A 17,425-nucleotide genomic window follows, 5' to 3' on the forward strand; every position below is an offset into this window, starting at 1 on the left:
GTTCATACAAATGTAGGAGAACTTTTTTGTGTGTGTCAGTAATTACATTGTCAAGTTTTCTATCTTTCTATCTTTGTACTAAAGACAATCACGTGATCTTATGTTATTGTTTGCAAGAGTGCCAAAACTACATAAAGAGACACAGAGATTCAACACACATAAGCCATGTTCTTAGCTTGACGGGTAGATTTTATGTAGCTTTTACAAACTATTTTCTGTTTTATCTTATGTTTAGGCTTTATTTTATTAGGCTTGTTAAGTTAATTACAAACTACTACTGACATCAGTTTCCCAATCTTTTTCAAAAGAATATATAAAGGCCAGGCTGCACTCTTTATCCAGAGTTTTTCAAACTTTTCTGTAGTAGCGTCATTTCTTTCAGTTTATATCTTTATTAAGCTGCCCTCTACTGATGGCACTCTGATATAGCAATAGTACTTAAGACATATATACTTCTTCACAGGGCTTTACAGCCCTCTCTAAGCAGGTTACAGAGTCAGCATATTGCCCCTCATTTTACCCACCTCGGAAGGATGGTAGGCTGAGTCAAACTTGAGATTTGGGGAGATTTGAACTGCCGAACTGCTACAATTTCATTGTAACACATTTTACAATGAGGCCTAAGAACTCACTGAGTTCTGTAAAATCAACACAGCTTCATCCAAACAAACTGAATTTAGGACTATTAGAGATTTTTTTGTAAAGTTCAAATTAAATTTACTTGTAGCGCAGCAATACCAGCAGTAAACTCAGATACTGCTCTGTCTTTACAACAGGGATGTCAAACTTGCATCATCACAGCGGCATCATGTGACGTATCATGACTTTCCCTTCGTTAAATTGGGCATGGACAGAGAGTGACGCATCCGACACATTGCGGGGCGCAAGTTTGAAAGCCCTGCTCTCTACGATCTATTTAGACAGCGTAAGAAGATGCAACAAAAGACCAAGTTTTTGTATTTTTATTGACAGCTTGGAGGATAGCAACAGTAATAATGCTTAGACGTACTATATACCACTTAACGGTGCTTTACAGCCCTAAGAAGTTTAAAGAGTCAGCATATTGCCCTCAACAACCTGGCTTCTCATTTTACCAATCTCGGAAGGATGGAAGGTTGAGTCAACCTTGAGCCAGTGATAATCAAACTGCTGGCAGTTGGCAGAATTAGCAAGCAATGCTGTATTCTAACCACTGCGTCACCACGGCTCTTTACCAATATAGCTATTATGTCTGTTCTAGACATGAATGGCTTAAAGCATTAATGAAAACTATCTATGTCTTCATGGAAAGCTGATCTCTTTTCAAGAAAGTAGTATTGTTTGTCGACTAAAGTACAAGTAAAACTTCAGATCAGGGACATTACTGGCATGCAATGTGCACAGAATCATCTGCTCCTAAAGTACCCCCTATCGTGTAGTGGGGATGCAACTTATCCATGCCTAGTCAAAAACATCTCAGAAAAAACTGCTAAGTCACAGACTTCTGCAGTAAGAATATTTGCAAATTTTCCTACATCCTACGGATTACTAGCTTAGTCAGGCTTATTTATTGGTCGAAATTGCCATGTTAACAAATATTCATGAGATATTATGTATTATTACTCAGGAACCTAAGTCTTTATTCGAGAGAAACAACTAAACTTAAGGAAAAAATCCAACAAAAACAGCCTTCTTGAAAAAAGATGGCTATCAAATTAGCAGTGATTAGAAGTCTTATTATAGGCAGAACAAACCATTTATTAGAATCAGATAACTGTTTCACATTTCCCCCCGTAAAGAAACTCAGTCAGCAACAGACAACTTGCCACTGGATCAAAAGAGCAACACATCTTGGTTTATCTTTTCTTGTACCATATTTTTTAAGTCCAAAAGTTCTAACAGGTTGTCAGTTTCCATCTGGATGGAAATATAATTACCGAGTAGTGTGAGTAAGAAGAGGTTCTGTCAGATTCTGTGAATGGCATCTTTACCCTTTGATTACTGCAATGGGCCTCAGTTTAATCGCTTTCTTGCTTATGCCAGCTGCATGGCAGGTGTTAACCACATCTGTCACATTCTTATAAGATTCAGGCGCCTAGGAAAAAGGAGATGAAAAAAGGAAATGATATGCTTTGAGGTGTTAAGAGAAAACAATTTATCCCAAATCCCAAAGGAAAAAGGGAGCCCTTTCCAGGAAGCAATTAGGGCATTTAAATTTGTTAGATTCTGATCTGTATTTTCCCCCCCAATAAGAGATGCTAATACTTTGCAGTGAAAAGAAATACACCCCAGAAATAAAACTGTCCACAGAAAAATTAAAAGAACTCTCACTTCTTCCATGACCAGCTTGGGAGATGCAACACGGATCGCTATTCCCATATCTGCCAACTTGTCCAACACATCCTGGAAATCCAAGTTACGTCGCGATTTGGCACGGGACAATGCACGGCCCTGTAGGATAATATATTTCTTTAAGTACCAATCTTCAACTGAAGCAAACATTGTCATTGTGAATGAAGAAAGCAGTTACATGTGGCCTTGGCCATACATTAAAATAAAGAGAACAGACTTTTAAGATTCCTTAATTTCTTAAATTTTTCTAATACACACATACATATATAAGGACAGTTGCTTAAATGTGCTCCACCTTGGACCTTGACTGACTGTATTATGAGTTTGAGTCAGTAAATCTTGAGGAAGTGGGCAGGTTCTCAATGCAGTTACTTTCAGCCACCTGATTGCTGGATCCTAATTAAAACAGCCAGGAATTTGTTTTGTAACTGAGTCACTTCATGGATCAACTAATGCAATGTGCTCTACATGGGGTTAACTTGGAAGACCACTTGGGAACTTAATTGGTCAAGAATGCAGCAGTCAGAGCAGTGATGGGCATGTCTTGATATGCCTATTTAATACTTTGTGAGTCTGTATTTGCTTTCAGTATTCTTCTGGGTGCAAGATAGTAGCTATGACCTATAAAATGCCATTATTTTTAGTGTTGTGGTAGCGCAATGGTTAGAATGCAGTATTGCAGGCTAACTCTGTTTACTGCCAGGAGTTTGATTCTGACCAGCTCAAGGTTGATTCAGCCTTCCATCCTTCTGAGGTCAGTGAAATGAGAACCCATATTGTTGGGAGCAATATGCTGACTGTGTAAATTGCATAGAGTGCTGTAAAGCACTATGAATTGGTATATAAGTCTAATTGCTATAGAGTCTGGTTACTTGAAGGACCAACTATTTTCTATAGTATTGGACTGGCTTACTTGATCTACCAGGATTAGCATGCTCAGGGTTTCTTTATTAAATTATGTCATCTATTGGCATTCAAGGAAGTATTCCCTGCTTCCCTGCCTTCTGGCATGAGATCTCCCCTGCTATTTGTGTGGGTGCCACCCTGATAGTAGTCTACAAAAACTACAAATGTGGCTGTTCTTCCAGGCCTTTGATTAGGCTGGCGGGGGTCCCTGCCAAATATTATGCAGTGTGTGGATATAGTTAGATGGTTCTTCCTTCCCTCCCGTTTGGTTTAATTGTACATAATCCAGAGTCATCTTAGAGTTGGGATTGAATACATTAAATACATACACCATCTAAATCATCCTGGACATTCTATACTACATTGCCTGCATTTCTAAATTACTATAATCTCTCTGCATCCTCATTTGATCCCACACACATAAGATTTGTGACCCCACCCCTCTTGCCAGAATAACTGAAGCTTTCTTTTGATTAGCATATTATCCACATGTACAGAAGTATGAAGCAAAAAGCCCATGATTTAGAGTATGGCAAGTGGTTTCCTACTCACTGCTCCATGGCAAGTGGTTCCAAAGGTTTCAGTCATGCCTTGTTCAGTACCAGTAAGGACGTAACTGCAAGTTCCCATTGTTCCACCGATCAACACTGGCTGGCCGGTCAGCTGGAGACACACATACAATCAATATTAGAGTTATGCTGGAATGAGTGCCAATTATTATCAACCAATAAAAATAAATGTTGATGAAATACAGCTGGTATATGTTTTTATCAGAATCAGCTAATCAGCTTCTGCTCTAAACTAACTTACAAAAGAGGATATATTTGTGAATGTACTTGCATTATATTTGTGAAATTAGATTAGGCCGGATGTCAAGAACCGACAGCTCTGGAGTTGCATGCGGCTCTTTCATTTCCCTGCTGTGGCTCCCTGTTGGCTGAACCCACCACTGGCTGGCCCCGCCCCCTTGCCCTCCCGTTCCAATGACTACTTGCCTGGCCTGAGAGAAATGAGGGGGTGGGGGGAGACAGAGATAGAGAAAGGAAAAAAAAGACACACACACACAGAGATATCCATTTCCCATAGAAAACACAGTGAGTCCCAAAACCTGGGTTGACGTGGCGAGATGTGTGCCATGTGACTGGGTAGGAGTGAATGATGTTGAGTTGGCCACACCCACCCAGGTTTTGTGACTCCTGGTGTTTTTGTTTTCTGTGGGAAATGGGTCCAAATGGCTCTTTTGAGTTTTAAGGTTGCAGACCCCTGGATTAGGCTATACAATCAATTAAATGAAAAACTCCACCAAGGATGCAAAGGAAAATGACAGCTTGTGAATGCTAACAAGAGAGAAATCTCAGAAGTTCCTACTTGGTAATCAACAGCTATAAGAGGGTGGTGAGGAGGGAATGCTCTGGTTGATCCTTTCCTATGCACCAACAGGGTCCGTTCTTTTCCATCTACCACATGCTGTTCTACTTTTGCAATGTTGTGAGACACATCGTATATTACATGCATGTCCAGATCATCAGGGGTGGTGTTGAAGACTTTAGCAAATGCCTAGAAAACAATACAGGTAAACAAAGTAGTTCTAATAATATATTTTGAGGGGTTGGTATATATGGGAAGAGGGATTAGAGCTGAAATTGTTTACGTAAACTGGAATTTTAGTTACAATTATCTGCAATTCTTTCTCTAACAATCAGTTTATGTCAAGCTTCCTGAATTCTAAAAAAAGATTTTAATAGCAAATCTTGTGGAACTGTACTTGAAAGACATTCTCTAAACTGACTAATAGGGAATGGGAAAGGCAATTATATTTGGTAAAATGTACTTCAGACTATGGCTGGAATGGAGCAAATAGTTCAGAGGAAGCATTAAAAAAAGTTTTTCTGAATGTTGCCTCGCTGCTCAAGATTGCACAATCCTTCAATTCGAAAAACAGGCCAAGCCTGTTTTTTTTTTAAAGCAGAAAATGGCCATTGTTTATGGCAACGCTATTCATATGAACTGTGAACAACCATTTGGAGCACTGCTCCACTCATGCACAAAATGGGCATGATCTAAACCTAGCAAGGGGTGGCTCAATGGCTAAGATGCTGAGCTTGTCAAATAGGAAAGGACAGCAGTTTGGTGGTTCGAATCCCTAGCGCTGTGTAACGGAGTGAGTTCCCATTACTTGTCCCAGCTTCTGCCAACCTAGCAGTTCTAAAGCATGTAAAAATGCAAGTAGAAAAATAGGGACCACCTTAGGTGGGAAGGTAACAGCGTTCCATGTGCCTTTAGCATTTAGTCATGCTGGCCACATGACTACAGAGACGTCTTTGGACAGTGCTGGCTCTTCAGCTTTGAAACGGAGATGAGCACTGCCCCCTAGAGTCAGGAACAACTAGCATGTAGGTGTGAGGGGAACCTTTACCTTTAAACCTAATATCTTAATGAACTAAAGTCAATTGGCTTTCAACCCTAAAGAGCTAGACAGTATGATCCAAATTTAGGGCAAGTCGATTTTGGAAGAAAGGGCTACAATTTTATAATTTAATTATAATTAAATAAAAGCTCAGCTGACACTTAATGTTTAGAAATGGAAGCCAAATGTATTCATACCTCAGGGGGATCCAATGTGGGAGCCCATGTATTGGAAACTGAATCTCAAATTCATCTCTTAAATAAATTTAGTACTTCTGAAATTGTTGGTCTGATGTCATGAAGCAGAATTACTGTAACTATGTTTGTTTGCACTGATATACATGTATCACTAATTGGGACTACCAACATGGTTGCTAAGCAATGAATAACTGTGACTTATGATTTTACTTCTACCTTCTGAATTCTGCTTGGCAGAAGCAATTAAGAAGCACACAAATGATAATAACTTGACTACAATATGTTGCACCAGTTGTAAATATGCACCAGTTGCAAAGCACCAAATGCTATGATGGTCGAAAATGCAAGAATTGATTGCAAAGCCATTTTTGGCACCATTATAACTTTGAATGGTCACTAAACAAGGCAACCAGTAAGTAAGGACTACCTGTATTTCTTTCAAGAGAGATATATCACAGACCTACTTTACGAATCTATGCTTTCCAGTTATTCTGGGACTGAAGTCTATGTCAGCCACTATCAAAACACTCCAGGACACCAGGTTGGGAAGAATATCTTAGCCAGAGCTCAATTTCCCTCATCAGTTATACCTGATGAGGTAAAAATACCTCATTTTTAAAGAGACAGAAGTGATGAGCTACTGCTGTCCTCTCTTACCTGTCTAGTAAGAAAAGTCATGGAGGAACGATTGACCCATGCGTAATTTCCAGCTGCTGCCATCCCTTTCAAATAATCTTGGCCCTCCTGAGAATCTATCCTGGCACATGCCAGCTGGCGGTCATTCACTATGATCTTGTCCCGTTTCATTGCTTTTTCCATAGCTACTAAGGCATCTGTAAAAATAGGACCAAATAAATTCAGAAATAGTGATATGGACCAGCAGGCCTAGAACTTAAAATATAGTTTAGATATCATACATTTAAATTAATTGCATAAAGGGGGTATATTTTTTCCACATACAGATTGTGATGTAGAAACTAGCTGTAATATTACGCTGGATAGTCACATTTAATTCCTAGAACAAAGAAGGGCATAAGCCACATACCTGTAGCTACTTGGTGGCCAAGGCCTCTGCTCCCACTGTGGATCATCACACATATTTGTCCCTTATGGTCTATACCCATCTTTCGGGCAGCATATTCATTATAAATGTCATCCACAACCTGTATCTCAGCATAGTGGTTTCCTGCTCCCAAAGTCCCCAGCTGTTAAACAGAATAGGAAAACTTAGCTGCTCCCAATATGAAAAATGAAAGACTGTGATTTTTACTAGAAACTCTGGAAAATTAATGCAATCTTACATCCATTCATCTTATTAATGGACATTAAGGAAATTACTTTCACATTTCAGACGTTAAGGGAAAAGCTTCTCTTCGTTTTCTGAACTGTTAAGCTCTTTTTAAAATGTACATTTCCTAAAGAGCATTAGACTAAAATCAAAACATTAGATGAGATGTAAATTAATACTGAATCACCAAATCAAACAAAAATAAAAGGCAACATTTAAGGTTAATCAATCAAAAGGTGAAATTTCATTACAAAAATTACTCCTTAATCAATGCAAGAGCCAGGGTGGTGCTATAGTTACAGATGCTGGACTCGGGCTGCAGACAGCCAGGTCTAACTCCACCCTCAGCCATGGACACACTTACTGAGTGAGTCATCAGAGCATGACACATGGAAACCAAAAGTGGATGGGTAACCTTTTGAACCATGACATCAGCTAATCAAATCTCTGGACATTGTTCTGGTTTGCTTTAATATTATTAAAATCAACCTGATTGCATTAAAATTAAATCAGCATGAAATGATCACCCAATTATTATATCTACATATCTGATTACCTGAGGTAAACCCCTTTTCTTAGCTCTTGCTGACACTTTATTTGGATCTGCCTGCAACATCCTCCCATATTCTTCACAATGTTCTTTATCCTCCGCCCAGGCATAGCCTTCTCGTAAGGACCAGTCTACCCCCATCTCTAAAGCTTCCTCCAAATCCCTGGGGATGAAAGACATTCCAATTAGGAGACCACAAACAAATACAGAATGAATGTTACCATAGACTCACTCCTACATCTTCATTCACAATTATCACATTACTCAGAGTATAAATACTCTCCAGGTTCTACTGTGTTGTCAAATGTTGTCATCTAGTGAGAAGTAGAAAGCATCCCTTTTCCATGGAAAGCCATGCCCTATGGAACAACCTTTCCCTTGGGATCTGGAAGGTCCCCCCAACTTTTAGCTTTCACGAAAGTTGAAAAGGGCTACACACTTTCTCTCAGATTCTGGGATAGGGTAAAGTTGAACCTGAGGATTGCATAATTTGATGCACTGATATGGTGGATTAGGTACTTAATGTTCTGTTTTTCGTTTTTGCTTGATCATTGTGACTGTAATTGTGTTCTGTAAGGTGGGTGGCTATGTAAATCTTTTAAATCAAGCATTCTGTGAGATGAGAAATATATCCATTGGAAAGTTGCAGGCTTAGGAGTGAGCTTACAGTCCTCACTGAACCAAGTTTTAAACTAACATAATTGCAAAATGTACCAGACATATTTCTAATGTGCTGACTTGTGTCTGCATTTTCTGCAAAAGTTTGTACTTGATATGGATATATTCAGAACAGAAAGAATGAGATGTGGGAAATGAGGAACTGAAAGTAACTAATAGCTGAGAGCTTCAAATGTACACGGGTGTTTGCACAGAGTGACGGTCAGTGACAGTCATAAGAAAGAGCAAAGAAGTGAAACTATGGAATGCATAGGTCAGTAGAAAAGAAGGTATAAGTAATGTGGCTTAAGATGAGAATGGGGTCCTTTGCCAAATAGCAGTCCTTGTAAGACTTGCTATCTGTCATTAAGGAACCCATTGCAATGGCATTAAAATATAAGTTTTGTTGTGCAATTGTATTGCTATGTTGGCTATTCATGTTCCAAATTGCTCATGAAACAATAAACCTCTGATCTTAAAGTACGATTTATTGTTTGTGGTTTCCTTTTTATTTTTATAGGGATATTTTAATGACAATTCATTAGCAAACTTTGAAATTGGAACACAGACCTTTATGTAAAATACTCTTTCAAGTAAGTGAGGTTCATTTTCCTTTTCTTCTATAAATAAAATAGTAACTAAATCCAGAGTTATTGTTATCACACTGCAAAACAAAAACCCCACAACCTAGATAAGTTAGAAAGTTTCCTTTCTCCTCACCTTACAGGGGCAAAAGAACTGCAAATATGCAGCAAATATTCAAAGATTTGGCAAGCATAGGACAGGTTCTAGAGAAGATAATGAACTTTGAGGAAGAACAACAGGGATGTGTCAATTTAAACATGATGGCATGCTTTGGTGGCACTAGACCGGACTGTTCTAATTGGTCCCAGTCCCAGTCTATAATTTTTTAAAAAGTTCCCCTGATGTCTTCCTATGTCAGGCCTGCCCCAACTGAGATATTTAGGTAAGAAAGACCCTTGACTCCATTTGGTTAAAGCGATAGGTTCTTATGCTAAAGTTAGTGGTTGCAGTGAAAGTAAGGCTAGATCTGAATATTCCTGCACAAAGGTTACACTTTTTCCCTTTGCATGGCCGTCCCCAGTTTGACCACCAGTGTGCAATAGCATGCTTGGTTGTTTGGCACTATTTGATGCAGTTTTACATTCTGTTACCAAGCCAAGTGTCTTTAGCAGCTGGTTTTCTTTGGCTTGGTACCTCTGGTTTCTATCAAGGCCCCCTCCCCCCATTTTGTCTTCACATTCCCATGTCCTTCCTCCCCCCCTCCCTTCCTTGCATTTTATGATAGGATACCAGCAAAGTGTAGAAGCTGAATATGGCAGACCTGGATGCCCTCCAGTTGCATAAACATAATTCCCAGGTAAAATGGAAATAAAAGTCCTTTAGATATATGATGACTAACCTTAGCAAAGCTTTCAAACAGCTATGTAGCAACAACTGCAAAATATTCTGGCATTTTTAAATGTTTGTTACAGATTTGCAGTGCATGTGATAAGTTATATTTTGTTTTCCTTCTGCCACCTTTCCCTTCAAAAATGAAGCAATGATACTGACATTCAAGAAAATAAAATAAAAAATTACTCTTACTTGGCATTCATGGGGATGACACCCTTGGATCCCACTCCTACAGGAATGTGGTCAAACATGGATTGTGCAAGCTGCTCCTTCACTGGCTGGACATCACACTCATCAAGGTTGGTCCGCAGTAATCGAACACCACAGTTAATGTCAAACCCTACACCTCCTGTGTGAGTAACCAGAACATATCTTTTAAAACTTAGCTCAAGTCATTTTGTGAAATTACTTAATATTATGAACTCAAAATATTCAATTACTAAGTTTTCTGAACCCAGAAAACTCAGAACTCATCACTGCAATCAACTGCGTTTTTGTCGCAGCTATAATAAATTACATTCAGTAAACTTTATATAGTTCGGTATATAATATTTCTTTATCATAATAAAGAGCCATGATGGTGCAGTGGTTAGAATGCAGTATTGCAGGCTAATTCTGCCTAATGCCAACAGTTGGATTCTCACTGGTTCAAGGGTTTCCTTCCATCCTTCCAAGTTCGGTAAAATGAGGACCCAGGTTGTTGGGGGCAATATGCTGACTCTATAAACCACTTAGAGAGGACTGTAAAGCACTATGAAGCAGTATATAAGTCTAAGTGCTACATCTGTATTACATAACTAGAACATAACTATTCTGCATTAATTTCAGGGTAAACATACTGAAATGTTACACTTCATCATACACATATTTATCCTCCATAATCACATAAACTTCATAAAAGTTATTTCAGCCTAATATTGAATTTTGCAATACAAGCACTTGTTATTTTAAGATAAATCTAATAAATAGATACTGTCCTCAAAAAACCAATGTCAATATTTTTCTTTGTCCATTATATGTATACTGGAAACATTACTTCAGGTCAGCCCAGAATAAAAATTTTGGTATCTGTACTGTAAATTGTTTGGATAATTAAGTCTTTTTGGCTGTAAAACTAAAAACTGCCTAACAGTTGAAAATGTAACATACTACAGAACATATCACCAGTTACCTGTTACTTACATAGAGTGATTAACAATATCTCTCTACAGTTGTCCTATGAATTGGAGCCTGACACATCTAACACATATTTGGAGATACCTAAGAGTTCTCTTTCCACACAGATACCAACAATAGTTGTCCATACCTGGGGAAACTACTGCTTCTGGATCACTCATATCAAAGGCTGCCATATTGCCAATAGCGAAGCCATACCCTGAATGGACATCAGGAAGTCCAATAGATCGCTGAAATACAATTTAGGTAAAAAAAAAAGGAGGGGGGAGGAAGAAAAGCAATGAATATCAGAATAAATTTGAATGATATTCCTATGATATGAAGTGGAGCTAGCCTATTCACATTGCCATTGTACAACATCCAAAAGCAGAGGTTTCAACATTTATATCAAGGGGTGTATCATATTCACAAGACAAACTGCAAATAAATATCTCATTTCATTTAAAAAATTAAATGTAAGCCCTCTATTTTCATCATACCCTTGAATATCTAAATTTACACATCAAGAAACTTTTAGGATAGGGAAGTTTGACAGCATTCCTATTGTAGAGTTCTTGGTAATTCTGAACTTGATTGTTTGCTTGCAGATGTTTCATTATCCGTCCTTGCACTGATGATGGTACCTACTTGGATAATATATCTGCAAGTAAACAAAGTTCAGAAGCACTAAAGGCTTCACAGTTCAATCATGAACTACATACATTCTTTTCTATTAGAAATCATTCTTATTTCTATTTGAAGCAATAGTTCTACTATTCTTGTAGCATTTTATTACATAGAAGAATCCATAGTAAAGTCTTCCTATAATGGTTTTATTCTGGATTTAAAATAACAAGGACTCACATGAACAATACCAGGCAATGCAGCTACATTTCCAATTTGTTTCATGGCTGGAAGAAAGCCACCAGCGCCTAAAAAAAAGGTAGGAACTAATTTCCTGTTTCATATGAAAATGTAATTCAGAATTAACATTTTTAAGGACAAAGAACATTGCTATTCTTTTAACATTTCCTCAGAACTACGAATGATGAATTTATTCCTACATAAAAATATAAAGGGCTATAGCTACAATCACAGGCATATTTCACATGCTAGGCCTATAGAAAATGAAAATATTATGAAACAAGTTAGACTGGGCATAAAACATACCAATTCAAAATTGAAATTTAAAGGGTATGTGTTTTTATATTTAAGCAAGCAGAACTAAAAAGCAAATAGTTATTTTCTCATGCCCAACCAATGGTTCTTCATAAACCAAAGGATAATATGTGTTTATCCAAACAGATTAATGAAGATAAAAAAAGCTTACTTATATACTCGAGTATAAGCCGACCCGAATATAAGCCGAGGCACCTAATTTTACCCCAAAAAGCTGGAAAAGTTATTGACTCGAGTATAAGCCTAGGGTGGGAAATGCAGCAGATACCGGTAAATTTCAAAAATAAAAAATCAGTGTTATTTGAAACTCAAAGTTATGTTTATTCAAGGGACCCGCTTAAGTAAAGTGTTCTATAATATCAGTATGACTTAGTGGGTGATGCCACTTCGGAATCTTTCTCAGGTTCCCTGACTCCTGTTTGGGCACACTCCCTAATCTGGTTCAGTGGTCTTCAACTCCCCCCCCCCAATGAATGGGAAGACACTCCCCCCTCCATCCCCAAATCCTGAATGCCTTTGCCAACTGGAAGGAATGGTGGCTGAGAAGCAGAGTTACAGGGATTCCTTGGGAGAAAACGGCACATTTTTGGTTCTTTTCACCTCATTTTATTCCGTCCAGAAAATGCGGGGAGCGGCAGCGAAGCCCCGGGGCTGTTTCTGCTCCGTCCGCTGGACTGTGGGGCTTGGAAGGTTTTGTGAAGAGCGGCGGGGTTGGCGGTGGCCAGCGGTGGCAGGCTAGAATCCCCTCTCCAAGGGATCCCCGTGCAAAAAATGCGGGGAGCGGCAGCGAAGCCCCGGGGCTGTTTCTGCTCCGTCCGCTGGACTGTGGGGCTTGGAAGGGAGCGGGAAGAGCGGCGGGGCTGGCGGTGGCTGGCGATGGCAGGCTGGTTCGCCTCCTCCTCCTCCAACAGGCAACAGCACTGCCGGATCCAGTTGTAGACTCGAGTATAAGTCGAGGCGGCTTTTTTCAGCCCAAAAAGTGGGCTGAAAAACTCGGCTTATACTCGAGTATATACGGTATCAATCTTCTACATGCTTTTAATTAACCACAATATATTTCTGATAACTAAACATAGAAGAAGCTGTACTGGATTTCTAGGTATATTTGTTGAACATGTGACAGATTTAAAGGAGACAAATATTGGAGGCATAAGGAAACAAGGAGATTCAAACAAACAATTGAAAACTCAAACATACCTCCACCTCGGCATGCATTTCTTAGTTCTTCAAACATCAACTTCTCCAAAGGCTCATTTACATAAAATACACCCTCCACCTAGAGACAAAAAGAAGAAAATTAGAAAATGGACCACATATTCAAAAGTAGGATTCACCCTTCAAACAAATATTGGTTAACTATGTCATGCAAACTAGAATACTTAATTCTAGATAATTACATTATAATTATGGTTATTTAAAAAATACCTTCCAGTAAAGATTTAGATTTGTTGAAAATAGTTTAGAGCAGGGTTCCCGCAACCCTGGGCCATGGACCGGTACTGGTCCATGGTCAGTTGGGAACCAGGATGCACAAGCAGTGGGTAAGCAAGGAAAGTTTCATCTTTCCATGCATGGACTCTAGGTTTTGCCTGAAACCATTCTCCCCACCCACCCCCACCTCCTGGTCTGTGGAAAAAATGTCTTATACAAAATTTATCCCTAGTGCCAGAGAAGTTGGGAGACCGCTGTCTTATAGATAGCTTCCTAATGAGGTGCCCTTGGTGCTCTCTCGGCTTGCTTGTTTTCTTGCAGAGGTTTCATTACCAAAACTAGGTAATATCAGTGCTAGTAAAGAGTGATTTTGCTGTCAGTTTATATTCTGATGACTTACTTGTCTGTGTGGGTCAGTTTATATTCTGATGACTTACTTGTCTGTGTGGGTGGGGGTGGTCTTATAGATTCTTTGGGCTGTTTGCTGATGGCTTTTTGGCAGTTCTTGACTGGGGTATTGTTTACTTCATTGTTAGTCTGAAGCTTCCTAAATAACCAGAAATGTCAATATTTTGACTCAAGTAAACAATCCACTTCTAAGAGGAACCATCCATAGCGCAATTGGTATCAGCTGCATTTGGAGATCTGATTAGCTGCATTTGCAGATCAAAATTTTTCCCCAGCAGGAAACTGGCAATTCTAGATGCCTTATTTATAATGATCAATCGCCTTTCATCCTTTGGAGTCAATATCGTTTGACAATTATACAAAATAATAAAATGCAATCGTATGCACTGCAGGTTAAAATCATATGCAAACTCGGTTCAATTCGGTTGAAAACTGAGCAAACCCAAGGAAGTGAACCCTCGTCATGTTCCATTTTCACCGCACTGGCAGAATGGTCGCCCCAAAGGAATGAAGGGATCTCGGGGGGACTTTTAGGTATTCATTATCATGCTCCAGAACGAAGTTCAGCGATGAAAACGCCTCTAAGCAACTCACGTTCATGTTGGGCACAAATCCTTTCTTGATGCGCCAGGAGTTCTTATCCAGTTTCTCCAAATATTGCAATTCATCGTTATAGCTTCGGCTCATGGCGAAAAGGAAAGCAAACGTCCCGAAGTTAAGTATAACAGAATAGCGGTTTTCCCCCCTTCCCCTCAGGTGCTTCCCGGCAAAGATAGGCCACGTTCACCTACGTCAGTACGGGGGCCGAGAAGGCGCCGCCTCAATTATCTACTAGGCTAGAAGAAATCGTACGGCGGCCGAAAAGGCTCAATTTAGGATAACTGGAGCAACGCTGCAAAACCTCGGACGACCGCTGGACGGAAATAAAGGGATGCTCTGCGTCTTTACTTCCTGTTTTGCTTCGGTAGTTTTGAAACGGGGGTCAAATTGCTAAGATTCCTCTGTCTGTCTGTCTGTCTTTTTCCCTCTTTCTCTCTTTCCTTTCCCACCTCCCCCATTATAAACAGCTAAAAGTTGGTGTTTTGGGGTTGTGTCTTATATCAGATGAAACAAAAGCGGGCTCAGAGTGAAATGGAGAAAATGTGGGAATACGCTTTTGAATATGGAGAACAGCCGAACCACGATTCTATGTGTACTTTCAATAAGAGGTGGCTAGCTATAAATATACATCAGTTGCTGGAGAATGACATTTAATTCTTATAAGATTTCATGGGATATGCAAACATCATAAAAGAAACTACTGTAATTCAAGAGTTCATATAATACATGTATTAGTCTTTTAAGGTGCCACGATACCCCATGTTTTTGCTGCAATATAGTACAAACTGAATATTTTTTAATAGGGGATGAATTTTAGCCACCAAATAATTTGCTGAATTTGTGGTAATTACATCTACCACAAATATAAAGCAGCCCTTCAGAATCAAGGGTTTTCTGATTGATGCTCACACATCCAGTAGTGGAAACTACAAGATGCGGCCTGCCTATGTTCTGATACCCACTAGACTGCACCTCTTATCATCTCAAATTTTGGTGTGAATGAAAACATAAGATACCCCCATTAGCTCTCCTTTGATATTTGAAAATTAAAGAGCTGCTTGGGTCTGCAACACAAATCACTTTCATGGTTGTAATAAAGTTGGCTTGATTTTTGGTTTTTTTTTAAAGGGACATTTCTGCTTTTCCTTAAGGTAAAGTGTCCATTTTCATGCCATAATTCAAGAAAAAAACCAAGGGAAACTAAGCAGTTCTATTACAGCATATTGTTAGTTTGTGTGTCAATTCCAAGGCATATTTTAAAGATGTGCAATAGCATCTTTACTGATGTTATGCTATTCTGGTGCGCATCTGGTCCATGACCCTCCATTTGACTCTTCTGTAGGTTGTTGTGAATTCAGATGAAGACAGATAGGTGCTGAGTTGAAACTGCAGCCCTCAAATTTAAAACCAGAAGTCCCTAATCATTTGGTGAATAGCATTGCAAAAGGCTACACATAAGGCATGACCGATCCAATTTTACAACATGTTTTATGATAGTTATTAAACGAACATTTCTGCCTTTAAGCAGTCATTAAGCAAACCCATTGTTCGCTATAGTAGAGTTTTGTTGAAAACTGGGACTGAGTGCTGATTTTACTGTCCTAAAAATGCAGTTACTGAAAATAGATATAAAAGTTACTGTGTTGCCAAGTTCCCAAATTGTGGACACAAGAGTTGAGAAGGTGACTGTCAGAACTTTGGATCTGGATTGTAAGTCCCCCTTTTCAGTTAGTGTTCTGCCCCAGCAATGACTTTCCATGATCTGTCCCATCACGTAGTGTAAAAAGTGTGTGGTTTCCTATATCCCTCGATGAGCGGAGACGATGAGAGGAGACGCGCTCTGCCCCATCCCAGTTAACAAAGGGCGATTCAGAGAGTGACCAGTAATAAATCACTTTTCCCGGGCAGAATACCCGCTGCCCAATCAGGGAACACAGGTGTGGTCACATGTTATGGAACTACATTTCCTACAAGGCAGTTCCACCTACATTTCGCATAAGGTGGTTATATTTCCCATGAGGTAGTTTTTTAAAGGAAACAGTTCTTAATTCCTACACATTAGCTGTATACTTTTGGGACAGCACAGTTAGGCTGTAACTTTGGTCGCTAAGTAACCAGTTGTAAACCAAAGACTAGCTATTACAGTGTTCATTAAATACAATAGGACTTGTCAGGAAAAATTGACATTGGATTGACAGAATCTTTGTGAAAGTTTAGTGGCTCTTCAAAGAATGATAATTTTAAGTTGGGCAAGATCTGTAATATTGCAGTAATAATACAACGATGAAATGTTTTTTTTCCTATATAAATTGGACACATTGGGCTAAGCCATTATTTGTTTAACTATGGCGTATTCAATAAATTAAATTAGGTTAATTTATATAACAAATTCAACAATAATTAGATGTAGCATGCTAAGCCAGAAACAAACTAAATTGCATGAATCCAGTCATAATGTACATTAAGTGAAAAAATAATTAACAAATTTCATTTTGCAGGTGTGTGTGTGTGTGTGTGTGTGTGTGTATAATTAGCAAGTTTCATTTTACAGTTATGTATTTGGGATGTGTGTGTGTGTGTGTATGTATGTGTATATATATATATATATATATATATATATATATATATATATATAGATATAGATATAGATATAGATATAGATAGATAGATAGATAGATAGATAGATAGATAGATAGATAGATAGATATATCCCAAATACATAACTGCAAAATGAAATTTGCTAATTCTTTTTTTCACTTACATTATATCCCAAATTCACAGTGAAGACAATTGACACCACTATTTAGGTTTGAAGTGGTCCATTTTTGCCCCATAATCCACAGCCAGCTAGATTGCATTTACTTGGAATTATGGGGATCATACCCAGTGGATCTAGAGGA

The 17,425-nt window shown here is 38.8% G+C and overlaps 1 protein-coding gene across 1 annotated transcript; it reads right to left on the reverse strand.

Moving 5' to 3' along the window:
• Positions 1–1,146: 1,146 nt before the first annotated feature.
• On the reverse strand, positions 1,147–14,722 carry RTCB (RNA 2',3'-cyclic phosphate and 5'-OH ligase). Its single transcript, XM_032221470.1, has 12 exons — positions 14,520–14,722; positions 13,284–13,362; positions 11,772–11,839; positions 11,059–11,158; positions 9,945–10,101; positions 7,686–7,842; positions 6,887–7,046; positions 6,499–6,674; positions 4,606–4,794; positions 3,790–3,900; positions 2,311–2,430; positions 1,147–2,074 (listed from the first exon to the last, which is right to left on the reverse strand). The coding sequence occupies exons 1-12, from the start codon at positions 14,610–14,612 to the stop codon at positions 1,967–1,969; spliced, it is 1,518 nt and encodes a 505-aa protein (XP_032077361.1). The 5' UTR covers positions 14,613–14,722; the 3' UTR covers positions 1,147–1,966.
• Positions 14,723–17,425: the final 2,703 nt, after the last annotated feature.

The sequence above is a fragment of the Thamnophis elegans genome, chromosome 7, assembly GCF_009769535.1.
Source record: "Thamnophis elegans isolate rThaEle1 chromosome 7, rThaEle1.pri, whole genome shotgun sequence".
NCBI classification, from domain to species: Eukaryota; Metazoa; Chordata; class Lepidosauria; order Squamata; family Colubridae; genus Thamnophis; species Thamnophis elegans.

What these genes read in the sequence shown, in the direction of transcription:
- RTCB (XM_032221470.1), bottom strand. Translation starts at nt 14,612, where the DNA reads ATGAGCCGAAGCTATAACGATGAATTGCAATATTTGGAGAAACTGGAT. An exon ending in GATTTGTGCCCAACATGAAC is followed by an intron (nt 13,363 to 14,519) that starts GTGAGTTGCTTA and finishes TTTTGTCTCTAG; the next exon opens with GTGGAGGGTGTATTTTATGT. An exon ending in AGAAGCAGTAGTTTCCCCAG is followed by an intron (nt 10,102 to 11,058) that starts GTATGGACAACT and finishes TTACTCACACAG; the next exon opens with GAGGTGTAGGGTTTGACATT.